Raw genomic sequence first — 20954 nt, forward strand, 5'->3', positions numbered from 1 at the left:
TCCAAATTTTAGTAGGCAGGGGTCACACCCACGAACTGGCCCCCTGGTGCCGTGTAACCCCATCAACGGCCAAGACTCAGAGACTATAAAACCCAGCTCCTGGAAGAGAACAGCACAGAGTCTCCTGCCCCCGCGCCTGGCTGTCCTCGCGGCCGCACGATATCTTATTATCTCATTCCTACTTTGGACAAACTGGCAGGCTACCGAATGCAACCTGCCCACACGGCAGAGTCTGGTAAACTTCCCGTGGCATACCCAATGTGTCAAATACCAGTAAAATGATGGGTCTCATTCTCCTAACCCTGAAAGAGCCTTGAATATGGCACTTTTTTAAAAAATCTCAGGGCTAGGACGAAGGAGACGTTACTGGGGCCTGCTCGAGGCAATCGATGAACAACAGGATGGTCGTGATCGTGATCTTTTATACAGTTCTCAAGAACGTTACAGCACAGGAAAATCTGCGTTGGTGCTAAGGTATTTGGTGCTCTGCATTGCAGCACTTCATGGAGGAGTTTTGCAGGAACCAGCAACAGCAAGCACGGGAGCCCCTCCCCCCCCACCATCTGACACCTGTGAGGGAACCAGAGAAGCAGCCAGTGTTTTTCTTCAGCAAGAACTGAAAGGTACTATTTTTGTTACCCTTTCTAAAGCTGAAACAGGAGAAGGAAAACTTGGACTTTGTTGCTAGTTAATTTCAGTTTGTAAATAAGGAAATCACAGGGAATATGAGATACAGGCCATTCCTCCCCATGCAGTTTTTCTCTACTCATGGGACCAAATCAGTGGGAAGTCAGGAGCGCAATAGAAACAGCAAGCTAGAAAGCTGGAAATAGAACAGGAAGAAATAGTAAGAACGCATTGTAAGCATGTGGAAGACTTGAGGAGGCTGAAAGAGCTAGAAGTCTGTTTTGCTCATATGTGGAACTTGAACTCAAGACCAATAGATACAGCAAAATACAGATTCCTAGTGGAGCAGAGACAGGATTTGGCCCTCATACACGGGTGGCGAGTTATTCCCTGGATCAAAGAATTGAAGACTTCTTAGTCATTGTATTCCAGGCCTGTTTCATCTCCTCCAGCAGGGAATTTTTTAGCTGAGCTCAAACTTACCATCCTCCATTGGAAATGCCTCTTAAGTGGCCAAAGATCAATTCAGCCAAGATCATGAAAAAGATTTTATTTTGGGACTTTTGTAGTAACTTTGCTGCTGAGTTTTGCGGTTCTGTTCAATCCTCGGATTTGGAAAGCAGGCCTTCAGACCTCAGGACTAACAAAAAAGGTGGTTAAAGATGTTACTTCCAAAGTGAAGAATGTTGGGGCTGGAGCAATAGCACAGCGGGTAGGGCGTTTGCCTTGTGCATAGCTGACCTGGGTTTGATTCCCAGCATCCCATATGGTCCCCCAAGCATGGCCAGGAGTGATTCCTGAGTGCATGAACCAGGAGTAACTCCTGTGCATCGCCGGGTGTGACCCAAAAAGCAAAACAAACAAACAAAAAAAAACAAAAGTGAAGAATGTTTTGGAATTCACCTCTGTGTTTACTAAGGAAGCAACAAAAGTAGGATGTGTTCTGGTATGCAGGATAGTAATTCCAGGTTATATCCTTGGAAAGATAATGATGATTGTTGGATGGTGTGTGCAAAGAAAATTTTAAAAAAATATATATTTTTATTACTTTATTACTTTACTTACTTTACTTATATATTTTATATATATTTAAAATATATATATATATAAAACCGTGAGGTACAGTTACAAAACTTTTTATTGAATTACCGTGAGATAGTTACAAAACTTTCATGTTTGAGTTTCAGTCATACAATGATTGAACACCCATCCCTCCACCAGTGCACATTTTCCACCACCAACGTCCCAGAATCCCGCCCCCTCCCCCCCATTCCACCCCTCCCCCTGCCTCTATGGCAGACAATTTCCCTCTTACAAAGAAAATTGTATATTGGGTCTTTACACAAAGAGAAAGATGGGTTAGCTCAGGTTTCACCTTTTTAGATGTGGTCGAATCTGGTTTTTTTGTTCATGAGAAAAGCAAGAAATATGGGATGTTTGAACAAAAGGTACTGATATATGCTTCTCTTCTGATGAGAGTTAATTTTAAAGGTTAAGTGCTTCTTTAATCCCTGGCTAGCAGTTTTTAGCCATGCCCTAGTGGGGATATTCAGATGTTGGCAAGGTGACTCCTGGCCCTGCCTTGGATAATGGTCTCCAAGGGTGGGGATACAGTTTACAGGTTCTTAACAGAATGGCCTCTAAGGTGTCCCGTCTAGCGGGACTAGTCAACGTGGGTAATGGGGAGGGTGCGAGAGTGAAAGAAAGAGACAGACAGCAGGATTAGAGTATAGTGAGCAAAAGCTGAAGCTGCTTTATTGTAAATTCAGCAGCACTTCTATACGTTGAGCTTAAGCTTTGACCCTCATAGCTTTGGGTCAGAGGCAAAAAAAGGGTAGTCATTGGACAAATGGGGGAGATAACAGGTTATCAGGGGCTCTTCAGAAGGGTACTCGTTAAATCACAGGCTGACATCAAGAATATTCTAGTTCCTGTTGGCCAACCATCTTGTTCTCGTAAAATGCCTTTCTTAACCCTGTAAATATTTTATAGGCAATGTCTTGCGAAAGCTATGTGCCCAAGAGCTCACTCACTACATCTCCTCCCTTTCTTTTTTTTTTTTTTTTAAGGAAGCTAAGATTGTTGTTGAAAGGGCATTAGCCAGCAAAGGAGAGTAGAGGCCTATCCCTGTTTAGGGCCTTACTGGGGGCCGGTTGAAAAACTAGACCCTTTTTATAGGGGGGAGGAATGCATCCAGGGTTTAACCTCCATGCAGATAGGCATGCTCTTTGGCAAAGGCTTGGGACCTGTTCAGGGGCTCCCCTTGCCCACGGATACCTCTGTTCCATGCTTTGAAGGTGCCCTAGCCCAGAAGGTGATTGCTGGTCCCAAGTGTCAGCGGACATATGACCTGTTAAGGATATAGGGAACCCAGTGAAGCACTAAGATTCTTACCGTATCCCCTATCTGCCAGGACCAGCCGGTGGTAGTGAACTTGTATGGATTTAGCCTGCAAGGAGTCCAATTGTTGCTTGATGAAAGCAGCCAGGCTCCGAAAGGCCCATGGTCCCAAGGAAATTAGCAGTAAGAGCCTGATTAGAGGACCAAGTATAGTAGGTAACAGAGGGAAGTAGAAAACCAAGTTTGAAATCAGCTTTGTTCCTGGTTCCGTTGTCTCTTGTGTTTCTCCAGGCCCGAGTGGTCCATGTAGAAACAGCACTCTTCTTTCAGAATAGCACATAGTCCTCCTTGCTGTAGGAGCAGCAAGTCAAGGCCTCTCCTATTCTGCAATACCTTTTCAGCCAGGGAGGTCATGGAAATCTGCAGAAGGGAGATGGCCGCTTCCTTTTTCTTGATGTCCTCATCTATGGATATTCTCAGGTGCGATTGAGAGGCACATCCGGATTAGATCCTTGACTGTCTTCAGCCATGTCAGGGTCATGAAGGCCAGTTACTGGAACAGCAGAATTTGAGTCAGTGATTTCTTCTCAGCCATCTTTCTCGGTTTCACCTAGGAAAGAAGAACAGGTCCCAAGGCCTTCCGGATCCCTGGAAGCAGCTGTATCATTAAAATGCTTCACTAATCTTTCAGGAAGCCATCTAGCAGCTTCTTCTTTAATATCAAAGACGGACACAGACCCACGTCCCTATATAAGTACAGGGTTGGGGTTGTTCCATTGGGCAGTCAGTGGGTCTTTCCATAAGGCGGAGGCATAGCGCTCTTTTGTGGTGGGATGCTAAAGCCTATCCGCCGAGGATCATTCTTGAGAATCCAAATTTAGGAAATTAATAATGAAAAGAGCATGTGCTAAGATATTTTGAGGTGTTCCTTTAACAGGGTAGAGCTGCCCCCTCTTTAATTGGCGAAGCATGTTTTTTACAGTGAGATGTGCTCTTTCCACAATCCCTTGATCCTGGGGGTTGTAAGGGAAACCTGTTTGGTGAGATTGCAAAAGAGGAGCAAAAGTCCTGAAAAAGTTTTCCTGTATAACCGGGTTCATTATCAGTTTTAATGATTTTGGGTCTTCTCATGATAGCTAAGCAGGAAAGGGTATGCGCAAGAAAATTCTTCCCTGCTTCTCCCATTTGCAGCGAGCCATAGATGAATCCACTAAAGGTGTCCATGGTGACATGTAGGGTCTTCAATTTGCCAAATTCAGAGACATGAGTCACATCCATCTGCCAAATGTCATTAGATACTAAACCATGGGGATTACCCCCCAGGTGTGGTGTAGGCAAAGAGGTCACACAGGCCGAACACTGTTTAATGATTTGTCTAGCCTGTTCGCGACTTAAGGAAAATGTTTGTCAAAAGGTATTGGCATTATGATGGTGCAACGAGTGTGCTCATTGGGCCAGTTCAACTCCTGTGGCGGTGATCATTCCCGCAAATTTAGTAGCCGATCAGCCAGAGCATTTCCTTGTGCAATGGGGCCGGGAAGGCTGGAATGAGCTCTAAGATGTCCTGTATAAAAGGGAAACTTTCTAATTCCTGAATTTGCACAAACAAGTGAACTGCCTTAGAGGAGAGTTTGAGATAACTAACGGTTTCTAATAAAGGGATGGAATAAGCAACATATACACTATCTGTATCCAAATTAAAGGAAAAATCACTGCAATGGGAAAAGGCAGCAAGAACTGCACTTAACTCCACAAGTTGAGCTATTATATGAGGTAGGGAAGAAATAGGTCTGGTCTTTCATCACAAGAGCAGTCGTTCCAGTGGAAGATCCATCAGTAAATATAGTAGTGGCCTCAGGGACAGGGTGAGGCATGCAAACAGAAGGAAAAATAAATGGCATCATTTTAAAAAAACTGTAACTACTTATTGGCAGGGTAATGATTATCTATGCGGCCAGAAAAAGAAGCACAGGCAATAGACCACAGGTCCTCATTTTGGAATAACCAGACAAGCTGGTCCTTAGAATAGGATTGAATCAGTTTGTCAGGATCTTTGCCAAAGTGTTTTCTGCTAAGGTCACGTCCCTGGATAATTATTTCTGCTATTAAAACATAATACAGTACTAGAATCCTTCGAGGAGTGGCGGGGGCACGGACCCAGGAAACGGCTATCCTGCCAAATAAGGCCTGTAGGAGAATGTGAGGTGGCCAGAATGATGAGGCCAAAGGGTTTCTTATAATCGACAGCACAGACAAACTGTTGGAAATAGCTGATTCCACTCGGGTAAGTGCCTGCTGGGCTTCCCGAGACAGTTCTTGAGGGGATGTTGGATCAGGATTGCCCTTTTAATATGTCAAATAAAGGTTTAAGGTAACATGTAAGTAAGGCCTGAGCCTATTTATATTGTCTAATAGCTTTTGAAAATCATTCAAGGTCTTTAGATGTGAAGTTTTTATCTGTGTTTTCTCTTTAATTCAAATCCTAAAAAGGAAAAAGGCTCAGCTGCCAGCACTTTCTCAAGAGGGATTTGCAACCCAGCTTGTAATAAATTTCCCACCAATCGATAACAACATTGAAGAAGGGCGGTTTCATCCTTGCTTCCTAATAATATGCCATCCATGTAATGAACAATATGTATTTGTGGCCAATGTAAGCATATGGGATCAATTATTTGAGCGACAAACTTTTGGCAGTGTCAGACTGTTAGCCGTTCCCTGTGGCAGGAAGTTCCACTGATATCTTTTCATGAGTCCTGTGTAATTAATTACAGGGAGACCAAAAGCAAATCTCTTCCGATCTTCAGGATGCAAGGGAATGGAAAAAAAGTCATCTTTTAAGTCAATGACAGTTTTCTTATAAGAATCAGGGATAGCTACCAGGGAGGGCAAGCCCAGTTGCAGGGCTCCAAAAATGGCCCTAGAATTATTAATAGCTCTCAAATCCTGTAACAATCTCCAATGGTCAGATTTCTTTTTTTATTACAAAAATAGGTGTGTTCCAAGGAGAGGTGGTGGGCTCTATATGGCCCGCAGATAGCTGTTCCTGCACTAACTGCTCTGCAGCTGCCAAGTTATGGAGGACAAGAGGCCACTGATCAACCCATACTGGATGGTCAGATTTCCAAATTGTTTTGTCTGCATGGGGTGCAGGAATGTCAGTGGCCATTAACAAAAATTTCCGAGCCCAATGCTTCCGTTATTGGGTTTGAGAGCAATGGGCGCTGTAATTCCTTGCAAGTATTTACCTTAGCCTGCTCCGGGCTTAAAGCCACTGTTCAGCATTTGTTGAGTTATGGGGCTATCAGGGCCACATATGAAAATGTTCATCTGGCTTAAAATGTCTCTTCCCCATAAATTTACTGGGAGTTTGGGGAGGACATAGGGATGCACTGTGCCAGATTGTCCAGAAGTGTCTTTCCAGGGTAAGAAAGAGGTGCTACGAGAAGGGTTTTGAGACTGCCCAATTCCTTTGAGATGAGTGAGGGATGCAGTCAGGGGCCAGTTTGAGGGCCATTCTGCTTACCTGATAATTGTGATGTCTGCCTCCGTGTCCAGGAGACCATCAAATTCCCTGCCACCCAGAGTCAAATTAAGGGGTATTTTTTCATCAGTGAGTTTTTGAATCCAGAAAACGTTCGGGGATTCTGAGTTGATAACGTGTCCATGGTATTTCCTGAACTGGGACTGTAAGTAGGCTGGGAAGGAGTAAGTAACAGCTGGGCAAGGCACTGGCCAGGTTCTATAACCAAAAAAGGGAGAGTGGATATAGCGATCACTTGTATCTGTCCAGTATGATCATTATCAAGCACTCCGGGCATGACTTGAAGTCCTTTAAAGAGGCAACTGCCTCGCCCAATGATGATTCCAGAGGTATGAGGGGGTAGAGGGCTGCAGGCAGTGGTGGCAATAATCTGAGGCCCACTGGTCACTGTCACTCTCACTGTCCTCCCGTTGCTCGAGCGGGCCCAGTAACGTTTCCATCGTGAGACTTGTTGTTACTGTGTTTGGCATATTGAATACGTCACGGATAGCTTGCCAGGCTTTGCTGTGCGGGCGAGATACTCTGGGTAGCTTGCCGGGCTCTCCGAGAGGGGTGGAGGAATCAAACCCAGCTTGGTTGGGCCGGCTTCGCGTGCAAGGCAAACGCCCTACCACTGTGCTATCGCTCCAGCCCAGAGGTATTTGTTAATATTGTGTGGGCGGTGGTACAAGGTCCAATCCTGCGCTGTTGGGGGAGCCACTTCGGAGGCTAAAAATGGATTGGGGGAGGAGATCTGTGACATGGTTCCCAACACCCCATGGTTCCGTGTATTGACAGGGCCTGAGGCTGGCCCTATTTGAAGTTTCCCTCACCCCGTCCTTTTACTAGGGAATTTCTATGAATATCAGTTAATGATCGACATTCAGATGCCCAATGCTTACCCCTCTTACAGCGCAGGCAAGGACCAGGAGGTTCAGGTCATTTTTTTTGCTTGGTCGCAGGACAATGTTTAGCAAAATGTCCCTCCTGTTTGCAATTAAAGCACTTCTTGCACTCAGTAATCCCTGCCTCTTTAAGTGCTACACTGATGGCCAGTCCCAGGTTATGGGCTGTGCTGATGCCAGAGCACAAGCAGAGGTAATGTGGGAGTGTTTTTCCCTGTTTATGAGGCCGCAACACAGCCTGACAAGCAGAGTTACCATTCTCAAAAGCAAGGTGCATTTACACAATGGAGTACTGTGTAGCTGTCAGAAAAGAGGAAGTCATGAAATTTACATACAAGTGGTACTACATGGAAAGTATTGTGTTAAGCAAAATGACTCAGAAAGAAAGGGATAGACATAGAAAAGATTGCATTCATCTGGGGAACATAAAGTAACAAAATAGGAGACTAACACCCAAGAATGGCCGAGATTAGTACCAGGAATTTTACTCCATGGCTTGGAGGCCAGCCACACATGCTAGGGGAAAAAGGGAGCTCAGATAGAGAAGGGAACACCAAATAAAGGTGTTGGGAGGATCCTCCCAGGATGGGAGAAGCATGCTGAAAGTAGACTATAGACCAAACATGATTATCATCCATTGCCTCTCTTGCAAAACACAGTACCCAATAGGAGAGAAAGAGAACAAAAGGGAATGCCCTGCCACACAGGCAGGGTGGGATGGGGGGATGGGAGGGGTGGGAGGGATACTGGGATCCATGGTGGTGGGAAATGGGCACTGGTGGAGGGATGGGTATTTGATCATTGTATAATTGAAACCCAAGCACAAAAATTTGTAAGTCTACAACTGTATCTCATGGTGTCTCACTAATAAAAATTTTTAAAAAATTTTAAAAAATGGGGGGAAAAAAAGCAAGGTGCAGAACAAAGTCAGTTTCTCCCTCACTTGGGCCAAAAAGTTTGTCTGCGGTGGTAGTGAGCCAGCTAACAAAATCACAAGGCTCATTGGGGGCCCTGACAGATGTTAGCTAGAGACGTAACGGCCTCCTTTTGAGGCAATCTGTGCCAGGCCTTGAGTCCTGTATTCTGAAGTTGAGCGAACAACCCAGGGGGGTAGGTCTTTTGTTGTTCATTTGAGTCAAAAGGTTGGATTCCCACCATCATATCTAGAGTCCAATTCACTCCTTCCCTGCTAGCCGCCATGTTGCGGTGGGCAGTATCTCTGCAGTTTTCATAGAATTCAGAGTTCCAGAGTATAAACCTTCCTCCGGACAGGGTGGCTCTGGCCATCTGATGCCAGTCATTAGGAGTTAGCCATAAATCTCCTAAGGTCTTGAGAATGGAGAGAGTGAAGGGGGCCACAGGGCTATACTGAGTCACGGCAGCTTTTAACTCTTTTAGGGTCTTAAACCCCAAACGACGATACTCTCTTTGAGCTACCTCATGCCTGTCCTCGCCCTCCCCTTACTGCGTGATAATTTCTTTTATGGGAAAAACATCGAGGGTCCAAGCCCTTGGTTGGTTGAGGCAAGATTTAGTGTCAGTTTTTCCCTGCGGTGTTGTGACCAGTTTAGGGGCATTATCTGGCGTGACAAGTGAGCCAGTTAATTCGAGATCAAGGGCCCTAAGTTCAGCTACAGGAGTGTTTTGTTACTTTTTTAACTGAATCACTTCTCGAAGTGCCTTATGTGGGATGAGAGACTTCTTTTGGTCTGCTGAAGGCTAGGAAAGGGAGGGTAATCAACAAACGGCTCTTCCATAGGCGCCAGGGCATTGGGGACAGGCTTCGCAGCGACCCTAGAGCATAGATGGTTCGGTGAAAACCCAGGGTAGTGAAGACCAGGAAAATTATAGGGAGGCAGTCGATGAGAAACGGAAGGGGTCCAGTCAGGGTGAACATAATGAGCCGCTTCACTTTCTAATTCTGCTTCCTTCTCTGTGGGGGGGTCGGTCAAGAGGATCTATTATGGGAGGGGCGTGGGATTCCAAAAGGAAGAGTGCCGGCACTCAGCCTAAGAGCTTAGTCTTTTTTTGCAAGTTCAGGGTAGTAGGGATGGCAATAGAAACAGAATCCTCATTGTCAGGGGAGTTGGAATGGAGAGATCTAAGGCTACGGCTTGGCTTGAGCAGAGGACACTCAAGAGAAGAGGGGAGTCTAGAGTGCTTTTTCTCTAGGAAATCCTGACAAGTGGAAACAGCTTTTTGGATCTCTGGGTGACACTGTATAATAGAGAGGACTTCATTCATCAGAGACCAGTAATTAAAACATGTGATAGGAACTTTATCAGGACCAAATGTGTTGTAAAAATCCCGAAGAGCATCACCTTCTCTTTTCCAATGCTTTACATCGATGGTGCCCTCTTGGGGGGAACCATGAGCAGACATCATAAGGGAACGTAAAAAACTGGATTAAGTCCTTCTTTTTTACTTTAACCCCCCTAGTTTTAAGTGCCTCCTTTAGATCAATAACGAACTTCTGAACCGATAACTCCTGACCCATGATCAAACAGAAAAAGTCTAAAAGGAGAAAGGAAGGAGGTGAGAAGGAAGAGAGGATAGGTTCAGAAAAGCAGCCAACAACAATTCCTTATAATCGTGGTAAATGGAATGCTTAGTGACGAATACCTAACCCATGCAGTTTTTCTTCTGAGGGGGATGCGAATTTATCTGGGATTTGCAGCTGTGACCCCCCCTTATCCTTTCACAGGAGTCTTCTAGTGGTAGGCGCCCTAATGGCGTTTAAGTGTCGGACCTGTGCCCGCAGGGGAGTAGTCTTGGCTTAGGAGAAATAGCCTTCAAAGAGACAAATAACAATGAAGATAATGGAGATCAAAAAGCATATGAAAACAAATGGCAATTCTTGTGGCAGGACACAGATGAAATCAATAGAAGAGAGACATACCACAAGTGGGGGAGAAGAGAAAGAGTTCTTTGATCGATCAATTCTTCGACCACCCAGTCCCCTTCTGATATAGGTTTGAGAAAAGAGATCCACTGCTCACCTTTCCCGAAGTCTTTGTGACTCCTGTGATCGTGGCCACTTCTCAGCAGTGCTCCTTGCAGGAGTCCCTCATGCCCTGCCCCACGCTGGGCGCCACCTGTCCCGTCCCGCAGGACTAGTCAACGTGGGTAACAGGGAGAAGGTACGAGAGTGAAAGAAAGAGACAGACAGCAGGATTAGAGTATAGTGAGCAAAAGCTGAAGCTGCTTTATTGTAAATTCAACAGCACTTATATACATTGAGCTTAAGCTTTGTCCCTCATAGCTGCGGAGTAGAGGCAAAAAAGGGTAGTCATGGGACAGATAGAGGAGATAACAGGTTATCAGGGGCTCTTCAGAAGGGTACTCGTTAAATCAGGCTGACATCAAGAATGTTCTAGTTCCTGTTGGCCAATCATCCTGTTCTCGTAAAATGCCTTTCTTAACCCTGTAAATATTTTATAGGCAATGTCTTGCAAAAGCTATGTACCCAAGAGCCTGCTCACTACACTAAGGGAGACACCGGGTTCAGGGAGCAAGTTTGATGTTCATCATGCAGATTGTGTGACTAGCTGAATTCAGGTTTACACTGAGAGAGCATCCTCAAGACCATGGATCTGCAAGTCTAAGCGAGGTGGGGGTTGTAGGTCCACCACACTACAGACAGTTCTTCTGGACAGTACCACGTAAAGTTTAACATTCTGCTTTTAGACACAGGTGTGTAGTGGTTTCCAGATCCATGATGATTTTGAACCTTATTAGAGGAATGGCTTCTAGGAGTTGGGGTACATGCAGCTTTCTAAGGGGTAAGTTTCCGAGGGGGGAAGTTCTAATAACCCCGCCCCTGAGCTGTGCCCCAGGCACAAGGGCATAGCTCTGAGCCCTTATGGGTGGTTATTGCTAGCATCAACCCCATCAGGAGAAGAAGAAGCAGTGACTCTCGGCTCAGATTAACAGGTCTATTCTCACAGATGGGATGACAAGTTATTAGAAGGGAGCTTTTCCCCAAGTGGAAATACTGTTGGGAAGACAGTTTTCAAATCATGGTGTAGTATTGGGAAATTGTCTCAAGCACTCAAGTTCACAGCTGTTTTGTACATGGCCATACCCTGTGGGCCTTTCCTTAAAGCCTTGGATTCAGGTTCTCAGGGAAATACAGACTTTGAGGGCAGCTCCCAGCAGCCGCAGTGCCACCAGCTTAGCTTTGTCACAGGAGGACAACCTTCAGATCTGCTCAGGACTGCAGCATTCAGGCCAGACAGGACACTGCAGGCTTTGGTTTCAGGACTCCCAGATGGAAAGGGAGTTGGCTCAAATGAACTTGAGCAGCACTTCAGATTTCCATGAGTACTTGAAAGTTTCCCTGATAGTGACAATAAAGGCATATTTGATCTTCGATCCCATGCCCATGGATAGCGTCTAGAGGTTCACAGACAAGCACTTGAATCCAGAGAATGAGGAGTTATTCTTTGTATGGGACACACAAATCTGAAGCTCTGAACTCAGTGAGCATCAGGGCTTGGGCCAGGACAAAGTGAGGAACTGCAGCATCAAAGAGTTGTGTCAGTTGGTGAGTTTGCACTGGCAAACCAAGTGAAACATTGTGGAAAGTGGTTCAGCTTCTCTGAGAGCCCTTAGTCAGGTCAAAAATGGGAAAAATTTTACCAGTTTCTATTCTTGATTCCCAATATCATCTGCCAGGAGCTCAATCTAGCCAATAGACTCTTGGGCTTTTTCTGAGAACCCATGGTGATGTGCCAAGTTCAACAACAGTTAGTCAAAGGCTTGGGCTGGTACAGTTTTATTTCTGGGGAAGTGAACTTGCACTCCTAGTTCATGAGACATTACCTTAGAGAAACGGCTTCAGTGCCATTGGGTACGTGGTTATTGACCCACTTGGCAATTGCTTATTGATCCAGGAGGCAGACACACCTCATTCATAAGTGCTCACCCACTCAGCTCTTACAGATGCAGAGTCTGGTGATGGGTGGAAGGCATTATCATTAGGATATTTCTGCTAATGTGTGTGCATGATTATAAGGAAGATTACTTCTGTTATCAGGGCAGAGGACTTAATGCAAGCTATGAGTCTCTGGCCTAGCCCAGATGAAATATTAAAATTGTCTTACCAGAGAGCACTGGAAAAAGAAGCAGAGGGTCTTAAGGTTTAGCACTGTAGCACTGTCCTCCTGTTGTTCATCGATTTGCTCGAGCGGGCACTAGTAACATCTCACAACAAATTGTGAAACTTGTTACTGTTTTTGGCATATCAGACACGTCACGAATAGTTTGCCAGGCATTGCTGTACGGGCGAGATACTCTTGGTAGCTTGTCGGGCTCTCTGAGAGGGGTAGAGGCATCAAACCGGGGTCAGCCGCATGCAAGGCAAATGCCCTACCCACTATCGCTCCAGCGAAACTCTGGTTTCTCTTCAGATCATATAAATCTTAAGGTGGTATGCAAGGAAAATTCATCTCTCAATACCTCTTAGAAATGCTCCAGACATCTTAGTCTGGGTAATTTCAAAGAAAAGCTATTGCTACATCCACCAGAATGGTAGGTTCTTTGTGGAACCGGGCACATATAAGTCTGGACATGCCATGGTAACTTCCACTGCTGTGGTAGAAAGTGGCAGCTTGCGCTAAAAGACAATTCCGTGCAGCTAGCTGAACTCATAGTTTAGACCAGAGACCCAGAGTTAAGTGAAGGCAGATCAGTCAATGTATACACACACTCCAAGTATTCTTTCTTGGTATTTATTGCCAATTTAGCCGTTTGGGAAAAAAGGGGGATTTTTGACTGGCAAGGAAAGCACCATTAATTATGGATCTCAAATACTCAAATTACTCCATGTGGTGTGCCTGCCCATAAGGGTGGCAGTTATGTTTTGCAGAAGTCACCAGCAAGGCAATAGTGACATGACACTAGGAAACAGAAGTGCAGATCTGGAAGCCAAGAGGACAGCCACAAGTATACAACCAGCTGATAAAGTCATGGCTCTCATCCCTAAGCTACATCTTGGTGATGCCTGCCCCTTCTATGCAGAGGAGAGACCATGGGCACTATCCCAAGGATATGAAGAGAAAGAAGAATGGGTGATATACTACATTTGCCCCAATATCTCCAGTGGAAGGCTAGAAAGGCCAACATGATTCTTGTCATTTAGGGAGGGATAAACTTTGTCTCCTCAGTTGTTCAATCTTAGTGGAAAGGGACTAAGACCTTAGAATGAGTATGCCAGAGTTGTGAAATTTGTGCTCGCAGTAATCTCCATGGAGCTCTGCCTCTCAAGTTAATCAGCAGCATATAGAGACGTGGTACATTATTCGGGGGAAAACCAGCAGCTTGACTTTGCTCAGTTACTCCCACAGGGTGGCTTCCAGTACTTATTGGAATGGTAGGCACTTTCACTGGATGGGTAGAAGTGTTTCCTACCAGGTCTGAGAAGGCACAAGAAGTGATTAAGACTCTTTTCCAAGAAATAATTCCCGATTTAGACTACCCTGTAGGTTACAGAGTGATAACGGTCCTTCCTTACTGCAGAAATAACTCAGCAGAGAGCCAAAGCGTGAGGAATAAAATATTACTTACATTCGGCTTGAAGACCTCAATTATCAGGAAAGATAGAACGAATCAGACCTTGAAAACACAGTTCAGGCAACTGTTGAGAACCTTCTCAGAACTGGAGACAGGTTCTTCTTCTGGCTTTGCTTGGTTGGTGCATTGCTCTTACCACAGATCTGGGGCTCCCTCCTTTTGGGGCTCTCTATGGAAGGCCATTCATTGCACTGAACTGCTTTTTGTACCAGAGTAGTCCTTGCTGCAGAAGCATGCTCTCTTCCTTAGTTCTTTTCAACAGACTCTGTGAGACTTTGGCCAGGACATGTTCCCTGAGCCCCAGTTCCCAACATGGGAACTTTATCCTCTCCAGGGTCTCTATAGTGTTAAGACTTACGGGAGTGGAATTTACCAACCAGGATGGCAACCTGTGTGGAAGAGGCCATTCCAGATCCTTCTAATTGCCATTAAAGTTTCAGGATGGGCTGGAGCAATAGCACAGCGGGTAGGGCGTTTGCCTTGCACGTAGCCAACCCAGGTTCGATTCCCAGCATCCCATATGGTTCCCTGAGCACTGCCAGGAGTGATTCCTGAGTGCAGAGCCAGGAGTAAGCCCTGTGCAACGCCAGGTGTGACCCAAAAAGAAAAAAAAATTTCAGGAAATCCAAGCTAGATTCACAACTCTACAAGGGTCACTCCCACAGTAGGGCACTGAAGCTCTGATAAAGGTTGCTCTTCATCAGTAGAAATAAACCTAGATGCTAGTGCAAACCGTAAGGACAAGATGTATGAAGCGCAACACCTAGAAGGTCTGAAAAATCTCTTCAAGGCCACTAATTAAGAGTGTTCTTCACGTGTAAATAGTTCTCTGTCTTTCTATGAGTGTAAGGAATTTCTTTATACTTTCTATTTTGTTATATAGGAACACCTTCTCCAATGTTCCATGGCCTTAGTTAAATGTTTTTCAGTTGCCCTTATATAACCATGTCTGTTTCTTCAGAGTTATGGAACCCCAGTGAACATTCTCTCCCTGGACACCCAGAATTAGGTAGGATGGCACACTAAGACATGGAACCCAGTACAGACAGGGCTTGGATGCCCAGGTAGTGACAAGGTGCTGAGCACAGGGTCTCACCAACATGCTTGTGCCGTGGCCAGAGTCTAGGAAAGCCGGGACAGAAGACAGAAACTTTTGGGGTACAGTTGGGAGGCCCCACGACAGGTACAGAGCACAGGGATCTCACCCACACGCGTGTGGCGTTGCTGGAGAGTGGGGGAAGCAAACAGGGGAGAGCAGCATGGGACAGGACCTGGCCTTGTTCACAGGAGGTGAGTATACTGTATGGGACAAGACAGTTCATGGGACTGGACTGCATAAGGGACAAGACTGCTGATGTTGTTCACGGGTAAAGGAGAGGCCTGGACATCTGGAGAGGGACCCAGAACCATCTGCCTTTTTTTGTACAATAAACTGACATTCAATCTTCCGAGTTTTGTGGTATGCAAATCTTTCATCCAATTCTCAAAAACCCATCAGTGCAGGAAAGTCCACCTTTGTGCTAACAATATCATCTTAACTTTCTTGTGTGTCCTTTTATATCTTTAAATGTTCACATTTGTCTACAGTTCCTACCCTTTACCTTTTCAAAGCTATAATCTATAATAGTTCCATATAAGTTCTTCATTTTAATTTTTTAAAGAGTTAATTTTATTCTTATTAAGATGGTGGGTACACTCAGTGGTGCTCAGGGCTTACTCCTGGCTCTGAGTTCAAGGATCACTCCTCGTGGCCTCGGGACGGTATGATCATCCATGTGCAAGGCATGGATCCTATCCACTGTCTTTCTCACCAGCCCCCTGAGTTCTTCATTTCAATAAGTCTGTTACCATGCCTTCTCTGTGTTCATTCTCTCTAGACCCTAGTCCATGTCTAGGATTCTTTTCTGGATATCTCCCTCTTCTCCCCTTCCCACTCCCTCCTCCATCCTCCACCCATTCTTATGCCATTTCATGATAATACCTCTGCTATGAAATGTTTCCTCCTCATAGCAGCTGTCATAAATATTAACAAATCCGCTTTGGCACATATCATTCTATCACAAATTGATCTCCAAGATAAAGAGGCCAGAGTGATAGTATAACAGGAACTGCATTTGCCTTGCACACAATCAACCCAGATTCAATTCCTGGCATCCTATATGGTCCCCTGAGCACCACCAGGAGTAATTCTTGAGTACAGAGCCAGAAGTAACCTGAGCATCAAAACAAATAAGAAAAGATCTTCAAGATAAAAATTGTTTCTACTAACATTTAATTTAGTTCTACTAAATAAAACACGGTATTTCATGACATCACTGTGATTTCTCCCATTATAGATATGCAAGAGGCATGGGCATTCCAACCGAAATATTTTTGTTCTCCCAGAAACACATAAAATCCAGTTTTATCACAAATTCTCCAAATGCTTTCTTTTAGCCATTTTATCTGTACTCAGAAGCATCGCTGGTGCACTATGTTGGGTCCAACTTCTTTAAATTCTGCAGCAGTAATCCACATGTCCTGGAAAGCTGACAGGGACGCAAGAATAGACCCTCCCATCCACACGGATATTTTCCTTTCTGGGGGAGCTATAATCTGCACAGGGGTGTTAGGAGGAGCCAACTTTGCTACATCCTTAGCTAGACGCTTGTCTAAGCCAGGAAAAGTGGTTGATCCCCCAGCAAGGATGATGTTGGAGAAGAAGGAACTCCTCAGGTCTGAATCACACTTCATTATACTGTTGAAGCACATCTTATCAATGCCAGGAGCATCCAGGTTCATGAGTGCCGGACTGAAGAGGGTCTCTGGACAATGGAAGAGCTGGTCATGGAGCCGGATCACCTTCCCATCAGGTAACTGGTACACTTTCTCTATACAATCTGGTTTCTTACATTTTTCCTCTTCGTAGTTCATTGTCACATAACAACAAGTTTCCTTAATGTCTGCAACAATCCTCCTGTCTGTAGAACCAAGCAGCATGATCCCGTGGTCCTTCAGCAGCGACGTGAGGAAGTTGGTGAGGTCGATGCCTGCCAGATCTAGCTGCAGGACCCCGTGGGGAAGACAGTAGCCCTCAAAGATAGGGATACTCTGGGTAACGCCAGCACCTGCACTCAGCACAAAGCCAGTTGTGAAGCCCGCAGCAAAGAGAGCCAGGACCCCCTGGATGGACATGTAGAAGGCAGGGACATTCAGGTGCTCAAAAAGCACTTCAGTGATTTGCTGCCTGTTGGCCAGTGGGTTGAGTGCTGGCTCGGTAAGCAACACTGGACCGTCACTGGGCTTTAGCTTCAGGTTATAATCATACATATGCTTCCACATGTTCTCCATATCCCCCCAGGAAGTAATGAGGCCTCGCTCCACCGGGTAGCTGTGGGAAGAGCAACAAGACAGATGTACTACTCTTTCAAACTCTAGTTAATCCCCCCACATCCACTACAATTCTGCCAATAGGGTCAAGCGGGGAGCTCTAGAATGCCCCTTGGAAACTAGCCCTTAGTGAGTAGTGAATGCCAGAGTCTCTCAGGAAAGTCATCTGTAGTGTTCGCTACTCTGCACTCCTCTCTGCCCATTTGAAAGACTGAGTTAAAAGGCGGTGGGGTGGGAGACACATTTCTTCTATCAGGATAGCTCAGAGATGAACGGAAGAACCCAGAGGTTTGGCGAATTAAAGTGTCCTTAAATAAGTTTGGATTTTTATGAACACTGACTTTAAACGTTTGGAAACGTGTGGAGCTAAAGGAAGCACACTCCGGGTATTCTGCACGGTGGGACTGTGATGACACCAGCAGGGTGAGCCACCGCTCTAGCTACCTCCTCTCCGCGTCCCCACTCCGGGTTCCCGCGGGCGCTCTCCGTGCAGTGGTCGCGGAGGGCCAGGTACCTGCTGAACGGCGAGAGGCGGGGGACGTGTACCTGATGGACAGCGCGGGACGGAGTTACCGGGTGCCTGCTAGATGGTGCGGGGCAGGGGGATGGACACCTGATGGACAGCGTGGGCCGGGGTGGACGGGTACCCGATGGACAGCGCGGGCCGGGGGACAGGTGCCTGCTGGACGGCGCAGGCGGGAGGACGGGTGCCTGCGGGATAGTGCGGGCCAAGGGACGGGTACCCGATGGACAGCGCGGGGCGGGGGACGGGTACCTGATGGACAGCGTGGGGCGGGGTTACCGGGTGCCTGCTGGACGGAGAGGGCGGGGGTACCCGATGGACAGCGCGGCCCGGGGGCACGGGTACCCGATGGACAGCGCGGGTCGGGGGACGGGTAGCCGATGGACAGCGTGGGCCAGGGGACGGGTGCCTGCTGGACGGCGCAGGCGGGAGGACGGATGCCTGCTGGACAGTGTGGGCCAGGGGACGGGTCCCCGATGGACAGCTCGGGGCGGGGACGTGTACCTGATGGACAGCGCGGGGCGGAGTTACCGGGTGCTTGCTGAATGGTGCGGGGCAGGGGGATGGACACCTGATGGACAGCGTGGGCCGGGGTGGACGGGTACCCGATGGACAGCGCGGGCCAGGGGACGGGTGCCTGCTGGACGGCGCAGGCGGGAGGACGGGTGCCTGCTGGACAGTGTGGGCCAGGGGACGGGTCCCCGATGGACAGCTCGGGGCGGGGACGTGTACCTGATGGACAGCGTGGGGCGGGGTTACGGGGTGCCTGCTGGACGGCGCGGGCGGGGGACGGGTACCTGATGGACAGCGCGTTCCTCCGCTCCTGCGCCTGGTCGCCCACGTACAGTTCGGACGCGCCCTCGCTCGCCAAGTTGTGGCCTTTGGCGCGACCGATGATGTTCGGGTAGACAAACTGGGGCTCCCGAGACCCAGCCAGGCCCGCTTTGATGACTTCCGAGCCGTTGTCGATGACCACCGGCACCTGGTAGTAGCTCATGTCGCTGCGGCCGCGGGAGGAGCCTGGAAGACGCAGCGCCAAGTGCGCAGCTCTGGGTTCGGACGCGGTGAAGCGCGGGGCCGCGGCCCGAACGCCGCGTCACAGAGGCCCGGCCCGGCCCCCCGCGCCCCCCAGCCGGAGACCCCCGCCCTGCTTCTTGTCCCCGCGCTCCTGCACCCCCCGGCCCGAGATCCCCGCCCGCCCCGCGTCCGTCCCCGCGCCCCGCTCCCCTGCGCCCCGCGCCCCGACTCCGGGACACCGTCCCGGGCATCCTGGGGCCAGTCGAGGCCCTTCGCAAAGTGGCTCCCGGCGATCGCTCCGGGAGCCGCGGAGGGAGTTTGAGTTTGCAAAGCCATAAAGTTCGGGCGAATATTTAGGGGACGGGGAGCGCTGAGCGCGCCTTGGAAGCGGGGAAAGGCGGGAGACGGGGCAGGGGACAGCGCGGAGGGGACACCCGGCCGGTGCTTCCCAAACAGCCGTCAGCCTCGCAGGAGGAAACGCCAAGTCTTAAAACGATTGTCGTTATTTTTATAAACTGGAACGCTTGCGGTTTCTAAAGAACACGAAGGACACGCGCGCGCGTGTGTCTTACATCGCGTCTCCCCTCCCCGTTACAGTCTGAAAGCTCATTCTCATTCCTGACTTTAAAAAAAGAATTCTTTTTAGGCATAAATATATGTCTGCCTCTTTGCAGGGAAAAAGAGAAGGTCATCTCTAAGATCAATACTTATGAAGGACACGTCAAAAAAATATATTAGGTGCTAAACGTTGGTTTTGGGAATCTGAGTGTTTGCGCTCTCAATCTTGCACACCCGCAGCGCGCAGTCAAGACCCCCAGGCGACCGCAGCGCGCAAGTCAAGACCCCCAGGCGACCGCTAGCGCTGCAGGGGCGCTGGGAGCCCTTTCCCTTCGCTCCGCCGAGGAACCGGCGTCCCAGCCCGCGCTCTAAGGAGGCAGCTGGGCTTGGCGCTGCCGGGCGAGGGGGGCAAGGGAGGGGCTCGCTCGGAGCAGCCCGACGGCGGCTGCAGCTCGCCAGCTCTCCTGGAGCATCCCCAGAGCTAGCCAGCGGGGAAGTAAAACTACTTTCCCCCGAAGCCTGTCCCAAAAGGAGGGATCACTGGCGGACTCCTGGTTTATACAGCGGCGCCTGGTTTATTCTGAGAGAAGGTGCATGCAAATCTCAACTTCCCCAAATTTTAGCATGGTTTAATTGGGTCTTTAGCTATTCTTTTTTATTCCCCTATTCTCAAACTGTATTCATATTACATTAAGATGAGAAGAACCGCACTGTATTACACAGTAATAGGGACCGTTCGGAGAGCCCAGGAGCAACTGGGTTTCCGTAGTGTAGTGGTTATCACGTTCGCCTAACACGCGAAAGGTCCCCGGTTCGAAACCGGGCGGAAACAAGCATCTTTTCTTCTTGCAAATACCTCCTTTGCTTCTCGCCAATACCTCCTTTGCTTCTCGCCATTTTTCCCCTTGGTACGATGATCTTCGCTAACTCTAGACGTTGTTTTATTTTTTTTCCGGTGTACTTAGGGGTCACGCTTTAGACCCAAGAAAAGTCAAATATCTTTGAACTACGAGACAACTTTTCAACAAAAAGTGGAATGAGAGGAAGCTATACTAGGAAAAAAATGAAACAGCCTCAAAATTTGCAACATATTCAAATATACCCTTATTCATAAACACGTACTTTTATTCATAAATAGGATTTTTAATAGAGAACAAAGGAAACAGTTTGATGGGGGGAAAAACCTTAAGAGAAGCCAATTTAAATAGGAATTGTTTAACACAAAGTCGCGAGAAAGTCTCTTATGGTCACTCTCCTCTCGTTGTTCATCGAGTTGGGTCCAGGAGGGACGGAGGAATGCGAACCAGGGTCGGACGGGCCGGCTGCGCGCAAGGCAAACGCCGCACCCGCTGCGCTGTCGCTCCAGGCCTAAATTTCTTATGGTACTGACAAATTTTAGAGAAAATTGCTATTTTGCGTGCTTGAGATACGAGGTCTACCAACAGTGCGAGAGAAACCTCCCGGACACAGAGACACGGTGTGTTCTGCTGTGTTACGGAGAGGAGGGGCCGGCGTCCGCTCC

The 20954-nt window shown here is 47.7% G+C and overlaps 1 protein-coding gene and 1 non-coding gene across 2 annotated transcripts; one reads left to right on the forward strand and one right to left on the reverse strand.

Annotated features, from left to right (window-relative positions):
• Positions 1-16133: 16133 nt before the first annotated feature.
• ACTRT3 (actin related protein T3) lies at positions 16134-18861 on the reverse strand. Its single transcript, XM_056110758.1, has 2 exons — positions 18655-18861; positions 16134-17335 (listed from the first exon to the last, which is right to left on the reverse strand). The coding sequence occupies exons 1-2, from the start codon at positions 18852-18854 to the stop codon at positions 16417-16419; spliced, it is 1119 nt and encodes a 372-aa protein (XP_055966733.1). The 5' UTR covers positions 18855-18861; the 3' UTR covers positions 16134-16416.
• Positions 18862-20191: 1330 nt separating this feature from the next.
• Positions 20192-20264, forward strand: TRNAV-AAC (transfer RNA valine (anticodon AAC)). Its single transcript has one exon. It is a non-coding gene; the product is annotated as a tRNA-Val (tRNA).
• Positions 20265-20954: the final 690 nt, after the last annotated feature.

Source organism: Sorex fumeus, unplaced genomic scaffold, assembly GCF_029834395.1.
Source record: "Sorex fumeus unplaced genomic scaffold, SorFum_2.1 ptg000010l, whole genome shotgun sequence".
Lineage (NCBI taxonomy): Eukaryota > Metazoa > Chordata > Mammalia > Eulipotyphla > Soricidae > Sorex > Sorex fumeus.